At 59.5% G+C, this 25,670-nt stretch overlaps 1 protein-coding gene and 1 long non-coding RNA gene across 9 annotated transcripts in view; both read right to left on the bottom strand.

The window, feature by feature from the left end:
* ATP11A (ATPase phospholipid transporting 11A) overlaps window positions 1-25,670 on the bottom strand; it is a 112,001-nt gene that overhangs the window by 41,874 nt on the left and 44,457 nt on the right. For all 8 annotated transcript variants that reach the window (XM_079136726.1, XM_079136729.1, XM_079136728.1 and 5 more), the window contains exons 2-11: window positions 17,338-17,460; window positions 12,510-12,599; window positions 10,481-10,561; window positions 7,950-8,057; window positions 6,626-6,754; window positions 4,775-4,878; window positions 4,542-4,592; window positions 2,055-2,119; window positions 1,399-1,480; window positions 232-382 (exon numbers count right to left, since the gene is read on the bottom strand). In XM_079136726.1, the coding sequence (XP_078992852.1) occupies window positions 232-382; window positions 1,399-1,480; window positions 2,055-2,119; window positions 4,542-4,592; window positions 4,775-4,878; window positions 6,626-6,754; window positions 7,950-8,057; window positions 10,481-10,561; window positions 12,510-12,599; window positions 17,338-17,460 (984 nt within the window). The remainder of the gene's footprint in view (window positions 1-231; window positions 383-1,398; window positions 1,481-2,054; window positions 2,120-4,541; window positions 4,593-4,774; window positions 4,879-6,625; window positions 6,755-7,949; window positions 8,058-10,480; window positions 10,562-12,509; window positions 12,600-17,337; window positions 17,461-25,670) is intronic.
* Window positions 5,541-6,619, bottom strand: LOC306659282. Its single transcript, XR_013763257.1, has 3 exons — window positions 6,303-6,619; window positions 6,080-6,209; window positions 5,541-5,949 (listed from the first exon to the last, which is right to left on the bottom strand). It is a non-coding gene; the product is annotated as an uncharacterized lncRNA (long non-coding RNA).

Raw genomic sequence — 25,670 nt, 5'->3', positions numbered from 1 at the left:
GCAAGCGTTTCCCGAGCACCCTGTGAGCACAGGCCCCGGGCAGGTCTGGAGACACCGAGGCCTCTCGGGCACGGCCCTGAACGTCTCCCATGAAGCCTGACGCCTGCTGGGGTGTGCGCCCCACCTGAGGACAGCTCGGCACAGAGACCCCTTGGGCACAGCGCCTCCTGCTCCACCACGGCTGGCCCCGTGCGGAAGGAGGCCCCTGCCCTGGGAGGGCGCGCTCCCTACCAGGTTCCGCTGCCGCTCCGACTCGGTCTTCTGGTTGTACCAGGGCTCGTCCTGGAAGGGCTTGCTCTGCCACACGTACTTGAGCACGGTGTTTATCAACGCCTTGCTGACCAGGATGCAGAGGTAGACGATGAGGAACACATTCATGGACCTGCAACAGGTGATGGCCAGGGTCGTGAGGGCTCCCGGCAGGTGGAGGGCTCCTCCGGGCTTCTCCAAGGAGAGGTGAGCGGGCCCTGCCAGCATGGAGGAAGCCCTGCGGGCGGTTTCCACAGCAGCACCTGACTAGTGCACAGCTGTGTGCACTGCACCGTTGCTGGCACAGAATCCCAGAGGCCGTGAGGCCAAGGGCCGAGGATGGGAAGACTGTTGGTGGGAGGGATGTCACTCCCCACCCTGCCGCCGAGGACGCCACCTGGATGAGAGCTGGTGTGACCAGCCTCTACCACTGGGCAATAGCGAGTGAGCTGGAGGTTCAGTGACTGTCCCTGGGAAGGACGGAGGGACACTGGACATTGCAGGGCACTCGAAGACCCAGCCCAGTGAAGGTCTCTGTAGATCTGGGAGGGGCTCGATCCCAGCTCCCACCATGCACTCTGAAACCTCGTGAGGTTGCGGGCACCTGGGGCAAAGGGTTCCTGCCCCGATAAGCCCATTTCCCTTCTGCTCCATGCAGCCTTGGAAGACAGAGACCCAGTGTGTTTGGAAACCGCTTAGCTGTCCACCCTAGGCAGGGACACGCTTTAACGAGGGGTAGAGGAAACGAGACTCCAGGCCACGCCTCCTGGAGGTCCACTGCACCGACACAGTGGAAGGAAGACCTGTCTCCGCTAAGGGTTCCTTAGTCAAACCATGTCAGAAGAGAGCTCCCACCACGTCCCAGAGCCAAAGCCACCATCTGGGGGTTCCATGTCTGGGGAAGGTCCAGGGCATGGTCCCCGGGAGCCGGAACCCTAGGAGGTCACCAAGCGTGGGTGCTGAGGCCAGGGCAGGATGCAGCCCTCCACCTTGCCTGGAAACAAGCAAGCCCACCAAGTGGGCAGCCCTGCGGCCACTCCCACACTGCCCCTGGACACCGCGGAGGAGCTAGGCCAAGGGATGGTGCAGCCTACAGTGCTGGCCGTGGCATGGCCAAGCATGGTTGTCACCCTGGCCCCCGACCCTTACTTTTCCACAGCAGATCGCTTCTGGGATTTTGACTGGTAGTTCAAGGCCATCTTGGTCTCCATGCCCGTGTAGATGGCCACACCTGAAAGCAGAAGAGTGACCTGATGCGCACGTGCAGAGGCACCTGCCTGAGCATGAGCTTCGCAGCACAGCAGAAAGACCTTGGGCAACACGGGCACTTCTCGCTGTGCCAGGCCAGGGACTGTCCCTGGTCACCGCGCAAGTCCTCAGAGACCTCCCTGCACAGAGGACGCTCTGCATGGTTTTAAAGTTCAGGTTTGAATCTTGAGTGAAGAGCACTTCCACCCAGTTTTCCTGACGGGAGTGCACACTGGTCTATTTGGAAAGTTCTCTCACTTATTAAACAGGAAACGGCCTGCCGGAACCAGGTGGCATGGGCAGAGACATGCAGGCATGAAGACACTCCTGCAGAGCTGCCGTGGACTTCCCGCGACCTCGCTTCTGCCACAGAACATGTGCCCTGCGAGTAGGCGGCGCTCCTGCCTGCTGCTTCACGGGTCTCGGTGACCCATCAGCACCACCTTGGCGAGCAGAGCTGCCACTGCCGAAGATGCAGCCCGTGGCAGGCAGCGCTGGCCCGTCAGGCAGGCTGGCTTTCAGAAACTGGACTCACAGCTACTACTTAAAACATTTACCAAAGATCTTCTCGGTGTTCTTGAGCGTGGCTCCTCTGAGCAGCAGGTTTTCTGATCCCAGGGGCCTGCGAAGACAAGGGCAGGCACGGGGATGAAGCAACAGAGGCAAGAGGCCAGGGCGGAGGAGGGTGGGAGAGCTCTGCACAGCCAGATCGTAACGCTGCCCGGGTCTGCAGGAAGGTGCTACTGGGCCCCCGTTGCTCTGGGAAGGGGGATGTCAGGCCCTGACCCTGCTGGGTCTGGAAGCTCCCACAGTGTCCCGTATGGGACACAGGTGGGACCCTGGGCAGATCCCAACCTGGGACATGTCAGAAAAGTCACCCAGACTTACTTCATCGGAGACCCTGGGGCAGGTCCAGCGCCCTCTCCCCACAGGCCCCACGAGTGAGGATGGTTGGTCTAGGGACCCCAGAATGTTCTGGAAAGGCCAAGGGGATGAGTCTTGTTCAGACTTTAGCTGTTTCCCTCACAACCTCATGAGACTGGGCGTCTCTTCAATGCAACCAGTTTTGAAAGAGGACGGCAGGCGGCCACAGCCTTTGCAAGCCCTGCCCGGGTGCCCCCTGCAGTGCTCCTCCGCGAGGGGACCCTGGCTCTGCAGGTTTCTAGGGGAAACCAGCAATGGTGGAGGAATTAAAAATCATTCCTCGGGGACCAGGTGCTGCTGCAGGCACCGGGGCCCAGAGAATGGCAGGCACGCATCTGCCCTCGCGGGCTTTGCATTTCGGTGGCTCCTGGGGATATCCATGTCACTTCTCGCCTCCGCGGTGAAGAAGAAAGTAGAATGCAAATGCACACATTTCACTACTGACGACACCCTGCTGACCCCTGCAGAGGGAAGGGCTGCAAGCATCTGCGGAGCCCGTCCACTGTGTGCAGAACTTCCTGAGCTGTAGCAGGGGCACCACTGGACACCACCTGCCAACTGTGTGCAGTGACCAGCCCACGTGGCTCAGGCTGCCCCAGCTGGGGAGCAGGAGGGAGGAGGCTGTGGGCGGCCTCGGGCCAAGGGCACTGTCCAGAGGAGCACTCCGGGCTGGCAGCTGGCAGCCAGCTGCCCCAGCCAGACAGCCACTAAAGACGCAGCTCCTGGGGCTGCGTGGGGCTGTCGGCTTCTGTTAGCAGCACAGTTGAGATAATCGATGTCACAAGCATTTACAGAAACAAACGGCCCATTTAAAACGGGTCGCTGGGAAGTCTAAAAATAATTTACTTGAGAAAGTACTTTCTTCTTGTTTGGAGAGAAGGAAGAACCGTCACTCTGCAGGGACTGGGGATCTGACGGACGGCTCATGGCACTCCCTGCTTCCCACAGCTACACACATCTTTAAAAAACCCAAGTATCCACAAGGGTGCTAAATAGGGCACGTGTTAAAAGGCCAAACTAGAATTGGTACCAAACCACGACCCGGCCGCCATCAGCCTCTGGGGCGACCTGGGACCCGCCCACCGGTGATTACTCAGCCCCATCCACCACCTCACTCAGGTCAAACCGGCCCTCACCACTGAGAAAGCAGACTGTCCTGCAGAGCAGACAGGGACTTACCCTGGTACAATATGTACCCAGGAAAGCCAAAGCCATGCCCGCAGACCCTGGACAGCACCCATCGGCCCACCGACCAGCAGCAGTGAAGCCCACCAAGACGTGCACTGTCTGCCCCCAGCAGCCTGGCTCAGGCCCTCCAGGCGGGAGCCCAGAGGCTGGAGTCTCAGTAACTGTTGATTCTGCCTGATTCCCCACTGAGCTTGCTCCTGCTCCTGGGCAGACGTTACCTTGAACACGCAATACCAAACAATCTAGAGACTGCCCGAATTAGAAGGAATATGGCTTCTACAACAAGCGGAGTTTCTGGGAAGGGGCAGCTCCAAGCTCACTGAAAGCCACTTCCCTAGAACACCCGCTGCAGATAATGGCCAGGCAGATCAGCAGATAAGACGCCCAAGACAAGGCAGATGTGGCTCTCAGCAGGGACGCCTGGAGGTGGCCCCTCCGGGGCCTGTGCCCAGCCAGGGTCACGGGTGGCTCCTGGTGCTGCTGCACCCGTGCAGACGTGCTGTATGCGACCACAGAGGCCAGGATGGAGGCAATGGGGCCTGTGAGCACACCCAGCCCCAAGTCACCCCAGGGGTCGGGCCCTGAGCCTAAAGTGACCTCGAGTAGGGTGTGCACCGGTCTCCACACCCGCAGCGGGCAACCTCAGGCTGAGGCCTACTCGTGCGCGTGTGTGAGAGGTGCTGGCCGCCTTCCCCTGGGAGTGTCCCCAGGCTCCCTGCCCGGCCCAGCCCAGGAGGTGCCCCTCCAGGTGGCTGCCCTCGGGCGGCCCTGCGTGGGGCATTCTGGGGCCGCCTGAGTTAACCTGCACAGACGCCGCCGGGAGGCACCAGGGAGCAGAACCGCGCGTTCCCGGGGAGGACCCTACTACGGAGCCCGTGGAAGAGCAAGCTTCCACAGAACCGTGGCAGAGGACAGCCCGTGGCCAGACTCACCTCACCACGGGGTCGCTCAGGTCGCTGTACACGTTGATGCGCCCCACGAACCTGGGACAGAAAACCCAGTCAGGTGCCGCCGCCTCGGGGTGTGCTGGCCTCCGGACGGCCCCACGCCCTTGCCTCTGACCCTCTGTTCTTCCCGCCCCAGGGTCGGGTGGTCTCCCTTAACCCCACTCGCCCACAGACAGGCCCCAGCCCTGCCCCGGCCTGTCTGCCGCCCGCGGCCTCACTTGTACAGGTCAGGCTGTGGCTGCTCGCACTCGATGGTGGCGTGCAGGCGGTCGACGTCCTCCTCGGTGTGGAAGCCCTTGGTGTCCTGGACCGCGAAGTGCGTCTGTGGAGGGCGGGCACCATCACCACTGGCCCCTCGCCACCCCGGCCGCCCACCCGTGCACACACATGCTGCCCGCAGGGCCTGGCGCGGCACCCAGGGAAGACATGGCAGGAGGAGCAGCTCCGCTGTCGCCCACCAGCTCAGGCTGGGACATTCTGACTCCCACTACTGCCTAAATCTAGCAGGGCAAAGCAGGTGACTGGGTCCCCCATGCCTGGGCTGCTTGAGCACCTGTCCCAGTGCAGCTAGCCGCCAGGACGCGGGTTCAGGGACACAGCCTGGCCACTCCTTGGGCGGCGGCCTGTGCTTCAAGGGCCGGCCTCTGGCGGCACTGGTCTTATCTCCCCCTCTGCCCTGCCTGCCAGCTCTGGGCCATCACGGCTTCTGGGTGACCCTGAGGCTGCCTGGACAGAGGGCCACTCAAGCCCAAGCCCACGTTGGGGCCACAGGAGGCTTCCAGGCCTGCTACAGCTCTGCCCTGGCAGGAAGGACGATGTGTGTCCAGGAGCCAGGTGGGCAGGCGGCGGCCCTGCGTCTCCTCTTATGTGTCTTCCTAATAATCAGGCACTGGGGCATCAGAGCGGGCAGCGGGTGGGAGCAGAGGAGCTGTCCTCGTGCCGGGGAGCTCGCTTCTCTCATCCTGTCCCTGTCTCGTGTCACACACGAGAAATGCCCCTGAAAGGCCCCAGGCAGTGCGGCTCCCCGGGGGTCAGCTGGGCCACCCACCCACTCCTGGGATTCGCCACAGAGAAGACGTGAGCGTGGACTGCAGAGTCCACAGGGCTTCGCGCTATGACACCGTGGATGGCCACAGAAGGTCTTGTAAGAAAACGTCTCTGCCCAGAGGAGAGACTGCCCTCACCCAGGAGAGGCCTCGGCACCAGGGCTGGAGCGGGGACTCGTGAGACAGAGGTCCAGTCGGCTGGGCCATGCCTACTTCCAGGGCTCTTTGGGAACGTCTGGATTTCTTTGCATCAGCATCTGCGCTGACCGCAACAAGGGGATCATGGTTTCAGAGAATCCTTCCAAGGGTGTTAATGGACAAGCCCTGCAATGAGGGGCTTGGCAGACCTCGGCTGTATGAGTGTGCACACAGCCCTGGGCAGACCTCGGCCGTGTGAGTGTGTACACAGCCCTAGGCAGACCTCAGCACCCTAGGCAGACCTCAGCTGTGTGAGTGTGCACACAGCCCCGGGCAGACCTCAGCTGTGTGAGTGTGCACACAGCCCTAGGCAGACCTCAGCACCCTAGGCAGACCTCAGCTGTGTGAGTGTGCACACAGCCCCGGGCAGACCTCAGCTGTGTGAGTGTGCACACAGCCCCAGGCAGACCTCGGCCGTGTGAGTGTGTACACAGCCCTAGGCAGACCTCAGCGTCCTAGGCAGACCTCAGCTGTGTGAGTGTGCACATAGCCCCAGGCAGACCTCGGCCGTGTGAGTGTGTACACAGCCCTAGGCGAGGAAAGCCACTGACTGTGACCAGCCAAGTGGAAACCTCCAACATTCGACAGGCTTCCTGGAACCCTGAACTTGGCACACCAGCTGCACCGCCCAGGACAACCTGCAAGTTACTTCTGTCACCTGTGCGGCTGGGGGCCCAGACATTGGGGTGGGAGGGAAAATCAGAAGGACGGGGCCCCGGTGGCCCCATGCCCTGAAGACACTGACTGCCACAGCAAGTCAGCGTCCACAGTCACTGCTGAGTCTGGACGCCAGGGCCCACGTGCATCTTGACATGGGGACGTTACTTTATGGCTTGACTCCCCGTCCAAGCTGGCAGTGGTGACGTGGCAGGTCCCATCTCCACGGTTGCTGGAGAGGAAGATCAAGTCACAGGGAAAGGTCTCATCCTCCTTGACCATGACGATGTCCCCGACCTGCAGGGCAGAGAGGGCGGTGTTGGCCAGAGCGCGGCGTTGGCCAGAGCGCGGCCTTCGCGATGCTGCCAATTCCTTCTCCTGCAGCTGTCAGTCTACATCAGACACATTTATAGGTTCCGGTTCAAAGACCAGAAAACCTCCAGTGAAGAAGGAGTGCGCGTGCCCAGGGCAGGCTGTTTCCATAGCTCCTCAAGGGCCAGACAGCAGCACCTCTGGAGACCCCGTCCTGCTCCAAGACGCGGGGAGGGGCTGCAGCCATGTCCTGAGACACTGACCCAGGCTGACCAGTGGAGAGAAGGGCAGTGGAGATGGGCTGGCTACACCAGGGCTGGCCACACTCCCTGAATGGGACCTGACTGCTACTCCAGGGCAGGACAGAGACAGAGCCCCAGGAGAGGGCCAGTGGGAACAGGGCCAGGGTGGATGGAGGGCCAGGATGCTGGGACTGAAGTCCAAGCTCACAGTCAGGTTGGACCAAGGCCAGGGGTCAGCCATGAGGCTAAGAACAGGTGCTTCAGAACACAGCCTCTAAAGTGACCTGCTGAAAGACTTCAGACACACTCTAACCATACAGTGGGATGTCTGTCACTGACAGCCCACTGCCAAGTTGTTCAAAACGCTCTTGTAGAAGCTGCTATTGATTTAAACCAGGCACACTTGATCTAGTCCATGCACACATGATCTAGACAAGGCACGTGTGATCTGAACCAGGCACATGAGATCTAGTCCATGCACATGTGATGGAGAACAGGCACTTGTGATCTAGACCGGGCACACATGATCTACACTGGGCACACATGATCTAGACTGGACACCTGTGTTGCAGACCAGGCACACATGATCAGGACCAGGTACACGTAATGTAGAACAGGCTTGCATAACCTAGACCAGGCACATGTGATCTAGACTAGGCACATATGATGTACACCAGGCATACATGATCTAGACCAGGCACACATGGTATACACCAGGCACACGTGATCTAGACCAGGCACACATGATCTGGACCATGCACACGTGATGCAGACCAGGCACAGGTGATCTAGACCAGGCACACATGGTATACACCAGGCACACGTGATCTAGACCAGGCACATGGTGTATACCAGGCACACGTCATCATACCAGGCACACATGGTGTACACCAGGCACACGTCATGCATACCAGGCACACATGCCAGCCACCACTTACTCTCAGCTTCCGGCTCTGCTTGCGGACGAGCTTGCCGTGCTGGATGAAGTGCACAGGGCATTGGTTCATGGCATTGTCGGCTTTATGGCGGAGCCAGTCCTCGTAGCCCTGGAGTCAGGCAGAGGGAGCGCAGGCGCTTAGTTATGCCTCAACCGAGTTCTAGCCTGTGGGTGAGGTTTTCAAGATCTGGACTGCGGTCTCAGGCAAGGATGCCCCTGTAACACCTGGGCTGCTTCAAGCTCTGCAACCACAGTGACTTTAATACACGGCTTCACAGCCACACACGTGTGCACACCCACGCCACACCTCAGGACCAATTCCTGACAGGAAACAGACATTGGAGTTGAAAGGTGAGCAGGTGATCAGCCTTTGCTCAACACACCAAATCCCCAGGACGGCCCTGCAGGGTACCAGGTGCTCCACCACGCCCTGGCCACCACGCCCCCGCCGCTTGCTCTCCTGGAGGGTCTGAAACAAGGCAGGTTGCTTTCAAATCTACATTTCCAGAGTGTCGTGGAGTGAGAACTGTAACTCAGATAACACCAAGTGACTCTCCAGTGTTCCTCACAGTTTTATATTAAAAAGCAGCAGCGGCTGCAGTGCAGATGGCAGCTGGGCATGATCATCCCTGCAATGCTCGAGAAACCGAAAGCCATCTGCGTGATCTCACTGGCTCTCTGAGGTGCAGTCTATTCACATGTCTGCTAAAAGCCTCTGCATGAAGAAAAAGTAGTCGCTCTTCTCTCCACCTGTGTTGGACATCAGCGAGTTGCAAACAAATGTACACGTAAGCAATATAGAACAATGCCTAAGACTCTTATTTGCAATTATTCCAACACTGTTCCAAAAAATACTATTTGCTTAAAGGTTGGGCACTGTACTAGGTGCTTTGTATTATCTTATTTAATTTTCACAGCATCTTTGTGGCATAGAACTACCATATTTATAAAATCCCGGTTTATAAATAAAGTGAACCATTGGGAAAAAAAGAAAAAAGAAAAAAACGCGAGTCCAGACTTCCTCACACGAGGTCTGGACACTCAGGAGGAGCGTGAGGCCCTTCCTGCACCTGCAAGTGCGACCCACCTCACACTTGTCCAATCTAGAGCAAATCCCACACACGGCAGCTCTTCAGCCCTGTCCTCCAATGGCTAAGCTCAATGCATGGCCCAAGTAACATGCTTTATTTAGGCTTTTTAAAGAAAGACTTACACTTAGCACAGCTTACCATCAAGAATTTAATTAGAAACTGCCATTGTGTAAACTATCCAGATGTCTCACATGAAAAACTGACCATAAACACTGAAATGCAAATCCACAGGGTCCAACCGTTTGCAGCAGATAGAGGATCTGTACCCGTAAGGTATGGAGATCCTCACAGCTCACGCACGCAAAGGCAAGGCAGTGTAAGAGTCAGCAAGGGGTCTGCCGGCATTTCTCTAAAGATGATGCAGAAATGGCCAATGAGCATGTGAGAAGATGCTGGGCATCACCAGCCGCTAGGGAAATGCCAGTCGAGAAGCCGCGTCACACCCAAGGATGGCTATGCTAAGGAGCTGGTACCACACACTGGCAGAACACAGAGCCAGTGAAACCTGCCTGCCGTTGTGTGATGCATGGTGTGGGACACAGGGACTCCTGGCTGCCACTCAGACCTCAGAACGATTCTACCCGGGTGTGTGCCTCAGGGGGTGTGGACCTGGTGGACGCATCAGGGTGTAAGGTGTCCAAGTTCTACTTGTCAATCAAAAGCAGATGAATGGGAAGAGAGACCTCCACCCACACAAGATGCAGAGTGTTCTAGGCAGTGCTCGCCACAGCCCGAGGCAGAAGCCCCACATGCCGGCCACAGGCTGAGGGTGAAGAAGCTGGGTCCGCTGCATGCTGGATGGTGCCTGCCCATGATGGCACATCGACACACCACAGCATGGACAGACCTCAAGACCATCACACCAAGTGAGAGGACTAGCCACAGGGACCACGGGCTGTGCGATTTTGCAGGGTGGGGGGTGAGTCGGTCTTTGCCAGGGGCTGGGAGGAAGGAAACAGAAGACGACTGCTGAAGGGGACAGGCTTCCTTCTGGGGTGACAAGTCTTCTGGAAGTCACCAGCGCAGAGGTTGCACCAAGCTGGGGAAAACACAGTGAAACCCTGAGGCGTGCTCTTTCCAGGGTCGGTCACTGGCTTCACTCATCAGGATGGAAGGACATGCCCTGCACCTCAGGGGTCAGCACACCATAATTCACACCCCCCACCTGCAAGGGACACGCAGCAGCTGTGCCACACATCTGAGCCAGGGACCTCTGTGGTTGGCTCAGAACATGGAAACTGATCTTAGACAGAGGCACCAAAAAGCAACCAAAGCTCTCCTTCTGCCTCAAGCATCGGCCTGAAAAACCAAGGAAGTGAAGGTCTGCAGCTTGGCGCCTCTTCCGCACACTGGCTGCAACAAGCCTAGCAGCCTCCCTGAGGTCAAGGTGGCCTCCACGACAGTTGGAGGCAGTCTTCCTCCCTGTCTGCAGGACTCTCACCTGTTTGATGGCTGTGACGGTGATGACAAAGAACAGCGGGAGTCCACTCGTCACTGGGCTGGTGGGTGTGTCGATGATCAGCTGCAATAAACAGAGCCAGCGAAGCATTCTGAGACCCCTGTAGCAACCACAGACAGCTGACAGCCCCACCACCCCACCAGCATCTCCACCTCCACATCTCCACCACCTCCTCTCAACCACCTCCACCATCTCCACCACCACCAATGCCACCATCTCCACCTCCACACCACCCCACCAGCATCATCAGGACCAGCATCTCCACTACCTCTCAACCTCCTCCACCATCTCCAGAACCACCACCACCAACCACCATCTCCACCTCCACACCACCCCACGAGCATCTCCACCTCCACATCTCCACCACCATCATCTCCACCACCTCCTCTCAACCACCTCCACCATCTTCACCACCACCAATACCACCATCTCCACCTCCACACCACCCCACCAGCATTATCAGGACCAGCATCTCCACTACCTCTCAACTATGTCCACCATCCCTAGAACCACCACCACCAATACCACCATGTCCACCTCCACATCTGCACCACCATCATCTCCACCACCTCCTCTCAACCACCTCCACCATCTCCAGAACCACCACCAATACCACCATCTCCACCTCCACACCACCCCCACCAGCATCTCCACCTCCACCATCCCCAGAACCACCACCACCACCAACCATCTCCACCTCCACACGACTCCACCAGCATCATCAGGACCAGCATCTCCACTACCTCTCAACCACCTCCACCATCTCCAGAACCACCACCACCAACAACCATCTCCACCTCCACGTCACCCCCACCAGCATCTCCACCTCCACATCTCCACCACCATCATCTCCACCACCTCCTCTCAACCACCTCCACCATCCCCAGAACCACCACCACCAACAACCATCTCCACCTCCACGTCACCCCCACCAGCATCCTCAGGATCAGCATCTCTACCATCTCCACTTACCACATCTACCACAACCACTTCCCAACCACCTCCACCATCTCCACCACTTCCACTACCAGAACCACCATCTCTACCGCCTCCATGCCCACCTCTACCCCCTCTACTAACCTCTACTTCCCAACCACCTCACTGGCTTCTACCAACTTAAGGCACACTGTGGAGCCTCGCTTTACCCTGCTGCCAGAGCAGCACTGAGCAAGAGGAACGTGGCCTGTTCTGCTTGCTGACTGTCACAGAGGGCAGTCATTTAGTGAAGGGGTATGCTGAAGGAAACCACGTGTGCCAAGTGGCAGAGACATGAGTCTGGTGCATGCTGACCCACCACGCTGCCTCTGTGGTCACGTTCCTCTAGGGTCACACTGCCTCTGGGGTCACGCTTCCATTGCAATGGGTAAGTTAATGTGAGAGGAATTTTAAAAACCACTCACTGGTATTTTGTATGACAAAGAAGCTGTTCTTAGTACACGTCTGCTCCCCAGTTCACACCCCTGCTATGAGGTCTCTGTCAGTTTTCTTAATTTCTTTTATTTATTTTCGTATTTATTTTGGTGCTGGGGATTGAACCCAGGGGTGCTCTGCCACTGAGCTATATCCCCAGTCCTTTTTATTTTTTACTGAGACGGGGTCTTGCTAAACTGCTGAGGTCGGCCTCAAACTTGCCATTCTCTTGCCTCAGCCCCCAGAATTGCTAACGACAGGCATGTGCCACTGTGCTCAGCTTTTTTTGTCTCAATATGTGACTTCTTTGAATTTTCTCTAGAGCAACATGCACATGGGAAGAGAATGAGTGAGCGGGACAACGTGGCTGGGCTGGGCACACATGCTGTGCCCCCTGGGTTCCGGGAGGGAGGTGGTAGGGTGGTCAGCTTGGGCACAAAGCAATCTCATGCGTGTCTTGCCTGAAAAGGTCTCCGAGAACCAAGTGAGTGAACTGTGCTCCTGGCACTCAGACCTTGCAAGCCATAAGTCGACAACTCACGAACAAAACATCACTTATCTAATTTACATTTGATGAGACAGAAACCACGACTGGCCTTACCTGTACCAGAAATATGATAAGAAAGTAAAAGTTGGCTATTCTTCTGAATTGTTCAAATAAGTTCTTGGGTATGAAGTTCCAAAATGTGTACTGCATAAAAGAAAAGCAACAGTAAGCAGTCTCGATCATTTCTACGCTGCACACGAGAGGCAGGGTGGACTTCAAAACGCAAGACACTCATCTTAGAGACAAAACTCGTCATTCGAGATCTGGAGGTGCTGGTTGCCACTTGAGGACCCCAGAAGGGAGCTGTGGCACAGGGTGTGCTCTCCAAACTGTTGGGCGTGGCCACCCGATTCCAGGGAACTCAGGGTGAAACACAGATCTCTTGAGGGCGGTTCCCCCAAGCAGACTCTCAGCAGACGAGAGCAGGGCCGCTCACCCAGAGCCTCCCCTTCACCGGCTGCCGCCTTCACGCTGGCATGGCTGCATGCCCCACGCGGGTGGTGCAGGTGCACGTGGCAGGGCCCACGTCTGTGAGGGCAGGTGTGGGATGGCAGCGGATGGTTCCTGCCTCCGGTTTTCTCCAGCCTTTTCACTCAGCTCTTGTGCTGAGAGCGGCACTCTGGTCAGGGCTAACCACGGCAAGCCAGGGCTTGCCAACTTCCCGGACTCGCAGGAAGGAGGCTGCCCTGGGCTCCTGGTGAGCATGCTCCCAGAGTGCTCGGGTGCTCCCCGAGTGTCCTGCAGGCTCCTGGAGTGCTCAGATGCTCCCTGAGTTCTCAGATACTCCCCAAATGCTCCAGTGTTCCCTGAGTGCTCCTTGGGCTTCTGGAGTGCTCGGAGGCTGAGTGCTCAGATGCTCCCTGAGTGCTCAGGTGCTCCGAGAGCTCATCAGGCTCCTGAAGTGCTCAGATGCTCCCTGAGTGCTCCTCAGGCTCCCGGAGTGCTCGGATGCTCCCAGAGTGTTCCTCAGGCTCCCGGAGTGCTCGGATGCTCCCAGAGTGCTCCTCAGGCTCCCGGAGTGCTCAGATGCTCCCTGAGTGCTCCTCAGGTTCCTGGAGTGCTCGGATGCTCCTGGAGTGCTCCTCAGGCTCCCGGAGTGCTCGGATGCTCCCTGAGTGCTCCTCAGGCTCCCTGAGTGCTCCTCAGGTTCCTGGAGTGCTCGGATGCTCCTGAGTGCTCGGATGCTCCCCGAGTGCTCCTCAGGCTCCCGGAGTGCTCGGATGCTCCCTGAGTGCTCCTCAGGTTCTTGGAGTGCTCAGATGCTCCCTGAGTGCTCAGGTGCTCCGAGAGCTCATCAGGCTCCTGAAGTGCTCGGAAGCTCCCTGAGTGCTCCTCAGGCTCCCGGAGTGCTCGGATGCTCCCTGAGTGCTCAGCACACTCGCGGAGTGCCCAGCACTGCAAGCCCCGCACCCTGTACCACCCACGTGGGTCCTCCTCCTGGAGGCTGGCCTGAGTCAGCACCTGCCGGCAGTGAGCGATGAGAAACGGAAGCTGGCGTGTTCCTTCTCTTCCCTCTTGCACAGTTTCAAAAGTTTCCATACGGGGAAGTTTTACAATCTCTCCTACCAACCCTCCAAATGTGAAGGTGAGATTTTGCTCACCTGTTGTCATGGTTTGGAGGTGAGGTGTCCCCCAGAAGCACACACGTGAGACAAGCCAGGAAGGTTCAGAGGAGAAGTGACTGGGCTGTGAGAGTCCTGACCAGTCGGTGACTTAATCCCCAAGGGGTAAACCGAGCGGTGACTGAAGTGCGGGTGTGGCTGGAGGAGGGGGCACTGGGGCGTGGCTCGGGGATGAAATTCCTGTCTGGCGCGTGAAGTCTCTCCTCCCTGAGCATCCTGGGAGCCGCCTCCCTCCTGTGTGAAGTCTTGAGCAACCTCCCTCCACCACACTCTTCCACCATGATGTCCCGCCTCACCTCGAGCCCAAGGAATGGAGCTGACCTTCTGTGGACTGAGCCCTCTGACACCATGAGCCCTAAATAGACGCTTCCTCCTCTACAGTCTTGCTGGTTGGGTCCTTCAGACACAGAGGTGCAAGAGCTGAGTAAAAACCCTGTCAACCTCAGACAAAACCAGGGACGAGTCTTCAGTAGAGAAGCACTTCTGCAGAGACGAAGGGCAGGGACGAAACCCAGGACAGGCTTCGAGGTCCTGGGTGCACCTGGAGAACCAGTCACCAGCAAAGGAAGCTCAGGACACGGAGCCGGGGCTGGGGAGCAGCGGGCAGCCGCGCAGGCAGATCTGAGGCCACGGCTGAGGACAGGAAGGGCAGGACAGGAGGGGGCAAGAGGGGAGCAGGACAGGAGGGGGCAGGACAGGAGGGGCAGAACAGGAGGGGGCAAGAAGGGAGCAGGACAGGAGGGGGCAGGACAGGAGGGGGCAGGACAGGAGGGAGCAGGACAGGAGGGAGCAGGACAGGAGGGGGCAGGACAGGAGGGGGCAGGACAGGAGGGAGCAGGACAGGAGGGAGCAGGACAGGAGGGGGCAGGACAGGAGGGGGCAAGAGGGGAGCAGGACAGGAGGGGGCAGGACAGGAGGGGGCAAGAGGGGAGCAGGACAGGAGGGGGCAGGACAGGAGGGGGCAGGACAGGAGGGGGCAGGACAGGAAGGGGCAGGACAGGAGGGGGCAGGACAGGAGGGGGCAGGACAGGAGGGGGCAGGACAGGAGGGGGCAGGACAGGAGGGAGCAGGACAGGAGGGAGCAGGACAGGAGGGGGCAGGACAGGAGGGGGCAGGACAGGAGGGGCAGGATAGGAGGGGGCAAGAGGGGAGCAGGACAGGAGGGGACAGGACAGGAGGGGCAGGACAGGAGTGGCCACCACAGTGGTTATTTCCTTTTTTCCTTTCTCTGCAAACACGTTTCCCCAAAGGAGTGGAACTCTGATGGACCTCTGACCACTGCAGAGTAGATCAGGGTCAACCCAAGTCACTGCAGGGCAGGCACTGCCCCAGCCCTGGCCCACCAACAGGAAGTCCTGAGCATGGCCTGGGGCACTTTCAAGTTGTGATCCAAAGTTTGCTTTTAATGTTGCAACAGAATTTTCTTCCCAAGGAGATACGTCACCACCGGCATTCTCCAAAATCCGTGGATACTTGTGCTCCAGAGAACAAACAGCACCTCCCACCCTCCCAGGCTGCTCCTCAGACGCCATCGTGCCTCCTCGAGAACACACTCAGGCATTCCTCCTGGGTCAAGGGACTCCATGCTGCCAGCCTGGCTCCTAAGTCCACCTGCGGCCTTCGCCTCCTTTCTGACTTGGTCACAAAGGCGGCCGTGAGCATGTCTGGTCTTGTGGGTGAGGGTCTCCTGATGCTTGTGTGCTGTAGAGCGTGCACTGGGTTGAGGGAAGCTCTTTCCCAGCCCTGTGGACCACTCTCGGCAAGGGTGTTGACTGCGTTCTGCTGGTTCCTGCCCAAGAGCTTCCCGGCATGAAGGGGCCCCTGGGCCTGAGGTTTCCTTTATTCAAACCCAGGCCTGACCCACACAGCAGGGTGGGCAAAGGGCACAGCAGGATGGGCTAGCCCTGAACGCCCAGAGGGCCGAGGAGCAGGGGTGGGTGTGGGCCACTGCTGGGCAGGTGGACAACATAGCTTCAGCCTTTAAGAGACCCAGGGTGTGGGTCAGTGGGGAGCCTGTGCCTGGCAGCCCTCCCCATGCAGCCTGCACAGAGCTTTCTGCCCAGAATGGGACATGCTGGTGGCCGAGCTGTGTCCGGGAGGGAGAAGCCAGGCGTGGGGGCTTGGGTGGGCCAGGGCCTGTGACGCCTTCCAGGCAGATGGTCGCTGGACGGGGTGCTGACGGTGTGTGAGCCGCGGGCCTGCATGGGGTCCCTTCCCCACATGCACCTGAGCAGCTCTACTTGGCACACGTCCTGTGGCAACACGTCCTGTTTCCTTAGGAAACACCTGGCGGGCACGTTAGGTTTCGGGCCTGAAGCGCAGGTGGGCACAGAGGCTCGGGACGCCCCTGCAGAGCCCCCTCAGCTCACGCTGCCTCTGGTCCTGCAGCTGTGGCCTCAGAAGCATGTGTTGGGTTGGCGTTTTGCTCTTGAGCATTTAACCACCCACGTGTGTGTCTGGAGATTTAAGCTGCTATAATTCCTCTGACATTGCTATTAGAGATTAATAAACCACAAAAAGGGCTCTAAGAAGCTTGCCTTCTCAGTCGTAAAGCTCCATTAACAAACGGGGGTGCCCACCCAGGACCCCACGTGCGGACTGCGCAGGTGCGTAGCAGGTTTACACGTCAGGGTTGTGAATACGCAGGCGGCTGCCTGGGTCCACAGGGCCTGCACCGCCTGCACACCCACGCACAGCCCTCCTCCTGTGGGAAAGGCACCCGACCCTCCAACTCACTCGGGCCGCCTCTCGGCCTGCTCCCGAGGCTGCCTCCACAATCCTCTCTGTGGTGCCCAGCACCGATCTGCAGTTCCTTCCTGGCCCCGAGAAAGAAAAACCCCCTTGGCAAAGGCCTCTGTCCACCCCTCTCTGCAGGCCTGGCGCCTCGCTGAGGCGCTGCTGGGTGAACTCAGCCCCGTGCTCCAGGGTGCTCCCTCCCAGGGAAGCCACTGTGGTTTTGCTCTGCGGTGGTGACTCTGGCCCAGGCGCTGGTGACTGTGTGACCAGGTGGTGCTCACAAGCCAAGTCCTGGACTCCAAACCCGACCCCCACCGTGACTCCAGAGAGGTCCTCTGGGGTCTGAAGTGCTTGGGGCGGTGGAGGAAGGGTTCTAAAGGGCCTCTGTGAAGCCTCCGTCCCTGTCGGTGCTGCAAGTGGGTGGCACCCGTCAGGGCAGCGAGTAGCCATGAGCTCAGGAAGCCCCAGCCCACAACCATGTCCCCTGGGCAAGCTGTGGCCACATGGGCCAGGGCCAGGGCTACCTTGGAGGAGACGATCCTGTTGTCAGGGTATCTCTGTGGAATGTAGGCCTCCGCGCCCGGAGGCGGCTCCTTGTGTCCCACGTAGACGGTCCTGCTGTCCACCCAGCTCTCTTCTCCGGCACACTGTGGGCAGAACAGAGCGTCAGCACCAGGAGCACCCAGGCCCACAGCACGCTCCTCCTGCGCCCCCTCGTCTCAACCCAGATGGTCCCACTACCCAGAGGGCGGCAGGGAGGCCCCAGCCCCACTCCACAGCCCAAGCACTGCTCACTGCCCCAGAGTGAGGGGCTTCTGCTCCTGGCCAGTCCCCAGGTGGACCCAGGGTGCTCCAGAGCTGTGGTGGAGGGAGACAGCCTGGGCAGGGTCACCACGGAACCTGTAGCAGCATCTTAAGGCTTCAGGAAAGAAAAGATGATGCTTTCCAACGAGCAGACAGCAGGCCCGAGTCAGACGGAGGTCATCCACCACCTGGGCTCTGCCCCCCAGGAGGCCTTCCAGGAAAGAAGCCCGCCCAGGCCTGACCCCAGGGCCTGACGCAGAGCAGCAGGGGCTCTGAGCAGATCCTCATGCACTGTCCAGCCTGGCCACGAAGGGCAGGGACACCACAGGTCACTGCAGGGTCGGCAGCCCTCACGTGGGCCCTGGCCCCCACACCCTCCTGCCGGAACTTCCAGACCAAAGCCTCCCAGCACAAGAAGCAGAGGAGGGAAGGAGAGAAGGGCACACGGCCAGCCACATCACCCAGAGGGCGCAGGCACGTCCCCAGACTGTCCAGGGACGGGCGGAGGGGCAAGGGCGAAACACAGCGACACGCCCCGCCCAGCGACACCTGCGCTGCCCCCACCCTCCCATACCTGGTCACGCCCGCCCGCACCGGGCCGAGGTCCCAGGCCTGGCTCTCCTGTACCTGGCCTTCATCCCTGGGCCCTCCCGTACGTTCTTCCTCTAGGGCCTGGCTTTGTGGAACATCCATGCTCCAACCGGCGTGCGGGATGGAGACTGGAGACCTTCGTATGTGACAAAAGCCCAACACTCAGGAGCCAGCAGGCGCTCCAACCTCTGCATGCTTGGAACGTGGCCAGGCTGAAGCCCTCGTCCTCTGGACTCAGGGAGTGGACAGAAAAGGAAACATCTCCAAGAACAGAAGGAGCGGCACAACACAGCACCCCAGAGACCTTCCCCGAGCCTCACTGCCTCCGGCGCCTGGGCTCCAGGGTGGCCGTGAGCCTCGCCACTGTGACTCTGAGGCTCAACCCGTGCCCAGGCAGGTGCTGCCACCTCCCATGGCTTCCAGCAGGGACAGCATTTAGGAAGGTGTCCATGTTCTTAAGCCCGAGCAGCAAGTGCTCACTGCTAATGTGATGTCACGTTAGACATCACTCAGCTGTAACTCAACTGCCAGTGCCAGTCACCCAGTGCACGTGGGCTCACCAACCCAGACCACAGCTCGCTGACCTGCGAAGGAAGCCAGGGCCGAGTGACCTCTGACACGGAAGAGAAGCAGCGACCCAGAGGTCCCCTCCTGGTTCCTCGTCCCCATGGACAAGTAACAACCTGGGGAAAGACCTGAATGCCGGACATTAAAGAAGTCACGTCACCAGTCTTCTCAGCTCACCCGAGTCCAGCCCAAGTCCCTGCTCTCCACACGGCACTCGGACTCCAGGGCAGCTGAGCTGGACGCTGAGAGTAGCTCCCGGGGCCCAGTACCACCAGGGGGTTGGGTCCTCTCCACAGCTGTGCCCCTGGTGCCCTCAAGACCAGCTGGAGGGACTAACACAGGATTTCCATCCTCCGGCTCTCATCCCAGCTCCTTGTAGGGACAGCAGTGACACGGCCTTATAAGCTCGGGAGCGACTCCCTCAGCTTGCCCAACCTGGACCAGGAGGCACCAACTGACCCAGTCACAGGGCCATGGACGAAGCCCGAGCCCTGCCGCACGTGGGCAGCCACGCGTGGAGACGCCAGCAGGCTCAGCAACACTGCTCCAACAGTCCACAGCAATAGGAGCTCACGCCTGCCCACGTCAACAGCAAGCGTCCTGAGGGCCCGGAGGCACCCGCTGGGCAGACCACACTGGGGGCCCAGAGGCGCCCGCTGGGCGGACCACCCTGACAGCCCGGAGGCGCACACTGTGCCACCACATGCAGGCAGCACATCCCGAGGGTGGTGAGTTCTTCACCCACGTGAACCTACGCTGTTCCGGGTCTGAGATGAGGCACGAGTCCACCATCGCAACACCTGAGTGCTCCCGGAGGAGATGGAGCCAGTGCACACACGCGCTCAGGCTGTGGTGCTCCCGGCGGCCATGTGCAAGCTCCTCCGCCAGCGACGGGGCGCGGGAAGGGGCACCTCCGCAGCTGCACCCCCAGCTCAGCAGGCGGCAAGGCCGAGCCAGGCCTGTGCAGGAGCGGAGAACAACGTGCAGACTCACGGGAGGACAGCAGAACGGGCAGAGCAGCGGGGGCGACTCACGGTCCCTCTGGGGCGATGGCAGTGTCCTGAACTGGGGGGCGATGGGTGCACCCTGCCTGAACACCTCGACAGGGGCCGGGGGGTTACGTGCTGCGAAGCCAGCCGCATGCGTGCGCGATGTGGGAGAACTCGTCCGCAGGGCAAGTACCCATGAAACACTGCTTCATCACAACAGGACCGTCACGGGGAGAGAGCCAGGGGACCCGAGCAGGAGGCAGCTCGGACGGAAGCCCTCGGCAAGCTGCTCTCCTTCCCCCCTGTTCACTCACGGGCACGGGATACCTCCATGAGAGATGAGGACACGCTGGGCGAGGAGGGCGTGATGAGCAGGCACTTGGCAGCCACCCTCTGCCCACCTTCCAGAAGGTGGAGACAACTGCGATTCCCTGACCCAGAAGCATAGGAGACTGTCCCATGGGCCACCCTGGCCCAGCTCCTGGGACCTCTCCACACCCTTTGCCTCGACTTGCTCTAAAGACGATCCTGACATCTGGGCAGTCAGAGGCTACCTGGAGGTCTTTCTTGGTTTGCAGGGTGGCTCTTTCAGTACAGAGCACTACGTTTGTGCTGGAGAGGACTGGGCCGCGGGGCCCTTGCCAGGGAAGGCTAGCTGCGGGGCAGCATGGTCTTCTCAGCCCCAGATGACCTCCAGTCCAGCAGATCCATAGTGCACTCCAGGATGCTGAAGCACTCGCTTAAATATTAATCCCTGCTGTTCCAAGCTGTGGAGACCAGGAGCTGCTGCTCCCCTACGGACCGTGTGACCAGCTCGCTTGCTCTAAATAGAATTGGTGTCACTTCCCCTTGATAGAGAGTAATGCCAAACCAAGAAGTACCACCAAGAAGGCCCGGGTCACACAAAACGTCCCTGACGACTGACCAGCAAAGCTGCCCTGTTCAGCACCAACCAGCACGAACGTGCTTTTATCATCAGGGGCAGTCCCAGCCTAGGTCAGCCATGCGAGCTCACTCACCATTACTAATTAATGAAGAACTGGAAGGACAGATCGATAAGGCCCAGGGGACTTGTTATGGTTTGGGTGTGAGGTGTCCCCCAAAAGCTCAGGGGTGAGGCAATGCAGGAAGGTTCAGAGGGAGACGAAGGGGTTCTGAGAGTCTCAACCCCATCGGTGACTTAATCCCCGATGGGATTAACTGCGTGGTGACTGGAGGCAGGTGGGGTGAAGCTGGAGGAGGTGGGCACTGGGGTGTGGCTCTGGGCATATGTGTTTGTAACGGGCGAGTGGAGTCTCTGCTGAGCACCGTGATGGGAGCTGCTTCCCTGCACTGCCCTCTCCTGCCATGATGGTCCGCCTCACCTCGAGCCCTGAGGAACAGGCCGGCCTCCTATGGACCGAGGCCTCTGCAACCTCGAGCCCTAAGTAAACCTTCCTGCTCTACAGTCATGCTGGTCGGATCTTTCAGCCAAAGCAGCCAAGACTGCACACTGATGGCTCAGAGGACTCTGTCCATGGACAGCATGAAGGATAGGGACCCACGGGGCAGCAGCAGTGCGGAGCAGAGACTGCTGATCAGCAGGCAGGTGTCCCTGGACCTACACGGACCTACAGCAGTCACCCTCCAAGCAAGCAAAGGCCTGAGCAAGAGGACAGGGGCCACCAATGCAGAGCTATCCAGCACTCGGTTGGGGACCTACCGACAGTGGAGGACGGGGTGCCCTGGGCCTGCCAGCAGCCGGCAGGGAGCTCTGCCTGCCGAGGGGCACTGTGGCAGGTGACCTGGGTTCCTGGACTCCACGTGGCCTCTGGGAGAGAGATGGCGCCTCCCAGGAGCATGTGGGATACCCGTGGGGTGGTTCTCGCGGGTCAGCTGGGTGGCTCTGGGAGGACAGTGGGGTCCACGGTGGGGCTGGGCGCTCGGGTGTCCTTCTTTCTTGCGTGTCCAGGGATGCCCTAAGTTGTGCTGGTGGCTTGTTTCTCCTCTCCTACTTGTCCCCTGCCCAAATTTTTAAGAGAGAAGGAAGTGCAAACCCTCAAATGACTTTCAAGTCTGAATTTTAAATCTATTGCTGTACAAAATTCATTTGGTCCACGTGCAGCAGAAGTCCTAACGCTGGTGAGAGCCGGTGGCTTCTTTCTGTTCTCTGTGAATCATTTCACAGCACCCCTCCTGGGAGTGGGCTAGTGATCAGGGACCATGGCCTCACCCACAGGACACTGGGTGGGCAGCTATGGTCATCAGATGTAATGGCCACTGCCTTGGCCCCAACTTCCAGCAGGCCAGCCAGGGTGCCCGCCTATCACTTGCTCTTACCTTCGTGTTGGCACTAGAATAAACTCTCTCTTGCATAAAGAGACTGTCTTTACCGTCTATCAATCCAACCTGCCAAATTCAGCAGCTGGATGCATAGGAAATGCTTTAATGTGACAGATGACACTGTGCTCTCTGCTCAGAGCGAGCAGCAAGTGACTGAACTAGTTATGGTTCATGTGCCCTGAAGGCAAAGGGCAGGTGACCACTGGGTGTCGTAGGGGCTGCTGGGCCACCCAGGCTGAGTGGCTGTGGCCTGCCACCCTATCTGGGGAAGCAGGCAGGGAGCCCCGCCTCACCAGAATTGGGGGCATGAGAAGCTCTTCTGGCCACCTTCCAAGACAGGGAGGAGTGTCCCTGCAGGGTCCAGCGACAGTCCACTGAGACTCAGGGCCCGCTGGTCCAGTTGCCTGGGGCCCCCAGGGGTGCAAGCAAGGTTCTTGGGCTTCACGGTGGAGTGTGCCCTGCGAAAGCTCTGCAGGCACGTGTCTGATCAGAGGCTGGTGCCTGGGTCACATAGGAGCCATTCCAACACGTAGAAGGACGAACAGCGAGACTGGCCGATGTTCCCCAGCGATCCGCAAGTGGCCTCCAAGCACAGGCAGGGCGTCGGCACCGTCAGCAGCAGGGAAGTGCGAGCAGAAGGCCTCGCGGTGCCTGGCTCCACTCGAGGAGACAGTTGCCAAGAGGAGCGCAGAACAGGGCTGCCGCCGGAAGGGGACAGGTGCAGGCAGGCAGGTGGCAGGCACAGTTCCCCTCCCAGGACGCGCAGCGTGTTCTGAAGTCTGCAGACTGGGAGGCACACAGACCTCCTGAAACAGTGGATCTCCACGCGTGTGCGCCAGTCAGCAGGTCACCTCCTGCAAGCTAGGCGAGGGCACTAGGGGGCACTTCACAGTGGGCCAGCAGAGTCCAGTGTGTGACCCCAGCAGAGGCCCAACAGACACTCAAAAGGAAGGACCACGGGAAGCGGGCGCTCCCTACTCCTGGCGGCCCACACCAACCACCCAGATGGGCATCCGCAGCACCCCAGGAGCTCCTCACCGCCTCCCCTGGGGCAGCGGGAAGGACAAGACGTTTCCAACTCAAAGCTCACTCAGAAAACGGCTGAGTTACCAGGTCACCAGGTTTCGCCAGTGGGCCCCACTGGGGCCGACCTCACCTCACCGACTAGGACTGGCTGTGTTGCTGCCGTCACGCAGAGAAAGGCTGGAAGCACGGGACCCATTTCCAACAGAAGCTGAAAATCAGTTCACCAGGGCTAGTGGCCAAATGCGAGTTTCGAATTTCAGCTGCAACAAACAAAGCCCACCAACTGAATCGCACAGCGGGGCGAACACGAGAGTGCCGTCTGCACGCTGAGGGCAGGTCTGAGACCTACAGGCCTGGGGACGGGGCAGTCCCTGGTGTCTGCTGGCAGCACTGAGCAGCAGAGCTCTGCGTGGGTCGGAGAAGCGCTCACTCAGGCCCTCCTGGACACGGGCGTCCCTGGGCCCTGTTGCCACGATGCACTGGGGGCTCCTGGGGGCTCCGTCTTCCTGAGGCACAGCTGGCACCTGGGGCACCTCCACCCTCAGGACCCGCCTGGACACAAGTCACCAGTGCCCCAAGCGTCTTCCTGCGGCTCCACCCACCTCGCCAGAGCTCCAGGCAGGTCTGGACTCGGGCAGACCAGGCCCACAGGTGAAGCAGGAGCTTGACCACACCTGCCCCAGGCTTCCTGCTGGTCCCCCTGGGCCCTGGGCGAGCACAGGACCAGCTCTGGCCCTCAGAGCAGAGGGCCGCCACGGGGCTTCCCTTCCCAACAAACCGTGGACCACCACGAGGCTCTCGCTGTCCTTTTGCTGCCATGAACGTATTTTTTAAACACAAAGTCACTCAGATCAGGACAGCACACTGCTCGTCCACTGACTTGGAAATGAAATCTGGAAAACGGACCCTCACTGTCCTAAGTCATGATTTATCGGACCCAGAACCATATAGAAACACACACAAATGGCTCCAGCTTGCTCTGGCCTTGCCGAGTTGTGATGGTCCACTTGGTGGCAGGAGCAAGCCTGCACCTCACCAGGGTCCAGGTGCTGGGCACAGCAGGACAGCAGAAGGGCCAGCAGCAGAAGGGCCAGTGGCAACAGCAACTGCAGAGTGGTAGGTGGACTTTGGGCCCAGAAGAAGCACCGAAAGCAGATCCCCTTTTTGGGGAACACAGTCAGAGCATAATAATTGCCGATTTCATTGGATTCACCAGTGTATCTGGCAAGTCTCTGAAGGGGCTGCAGGTGCAGGCAGCCAGGGCTCCAGAGCTCCAGTCCACCTGCACGTGGGAATGGAGGAGTAAACAGACCCGTTTCCACCTCAGCCTCCGGTGACTTCGAGTGGCTTCAGAGAAAGCACCATGTGCTGGTCAGGGCACCTGCAGAGGTGGGGTGGCGCCGCCCCAGGGTGGGTGAAGTGCCTGGACACCACAGCTTCCCTTTCAACAGAAGGCGAACACCCTTGGGCCGTATGAAGGTGGGCACAGCTGGCAACACGTGTGTAACAGACATGCTCTGCACACGTCTCAGACACTGCACTCTGCCCACATCCAGGGGGCTGAGCTTCACTTTGCTGGCCGGGTGCTGGAGCACTGTGAACCTGGGTGCTGGCCCTGGAGGCCAGGATCCCCGCTCCAGTGCCAGGAGGGAATCCTGTTCTGACGCTGGCACAGCCAGTGCCTCTGGAGGAGGGCACGGCGTCCAACCTCTAGTGGCCACTGCTAAGGACACCTGCCTCCATCAGGTGGCTCCTACTCACATCCCAGTGGCAAACCCGATGTCCCTCGAGCCCTGTGGCCCAGCATAGCAGACTTTGTGTCTCCTAGACTGGAAATGGGGACAGGAGGTCGATGCTGCGGGTGACCTGTGCCTTGTGGCCAGAAGCATGCGGCCAGTGCACTGCCTGGCAGGCATTGATGGTGGTGCTGCTCGGGAGGGAAAGATCAGGGGTGGAGGACCAGGACTTTCCTCCTAAAATGGTTCTGGTCAGATCCTTTAGTCAAGCAGAGAAAAGCAGGCTACAACACCTGCCTCATCTAACATCAGTAATGGGGAGACGTGCGGAGGTCCACCTGTGTCCCCAGGACAGCAGCACGGACACCAGCTCAGCTGGCCTCGAGGTGGGCTGTGTCCACACCTGCCGGTGCACCAGACCCACCAGCCACAGGAGGCCGAGGGGCCAACAGCAGGAAGCACGGGATCTGCAGCTGGGCTGCTCCTGTCTGGGTGGCTTCGCCACAGGCTCTTCCTGGGTCTCCGGACCCGGGGTGTGGCCGCTGGCTCTTAGGACAGCTGCCTGGCCTCTGTTCCCAGAACACCCCACACAAGTGCACAGGACCCTCCTGAAGCAGTCGTCTGCTGCATGTCGAGGGGCGCGCAACGGACGGAGCTGAAGGAAGCCATCTGAGGCTGGCGGGATGCCCCCAGCTCAGCCAGCCCCAGCCCTGGGGGCAGAGCAGTGAGGTCAGGTGGCCCTCGAACCACATGCTCAGCCTGCCTGGAGGGGAGGCCGGCCTGCCAGGGGTCTGCCATGGGCTCCAGAGGAAACACATGCAC

This window comes from Sciurus vulgaris, assembly GCF_902686455.1.
Source record: "Sciurus vulgaris genome assembly, chromosome: 4".
Classification (NCBI taxonomy): Eukaryota; Metazoa; Chordata; class Mammalia; order Rodentia; family Sciuridae; genus Sciurus; species Sciurus vulgaris.
This window is presented reverse-complemented; position numbering and strand designations above follow the sequence as displayed.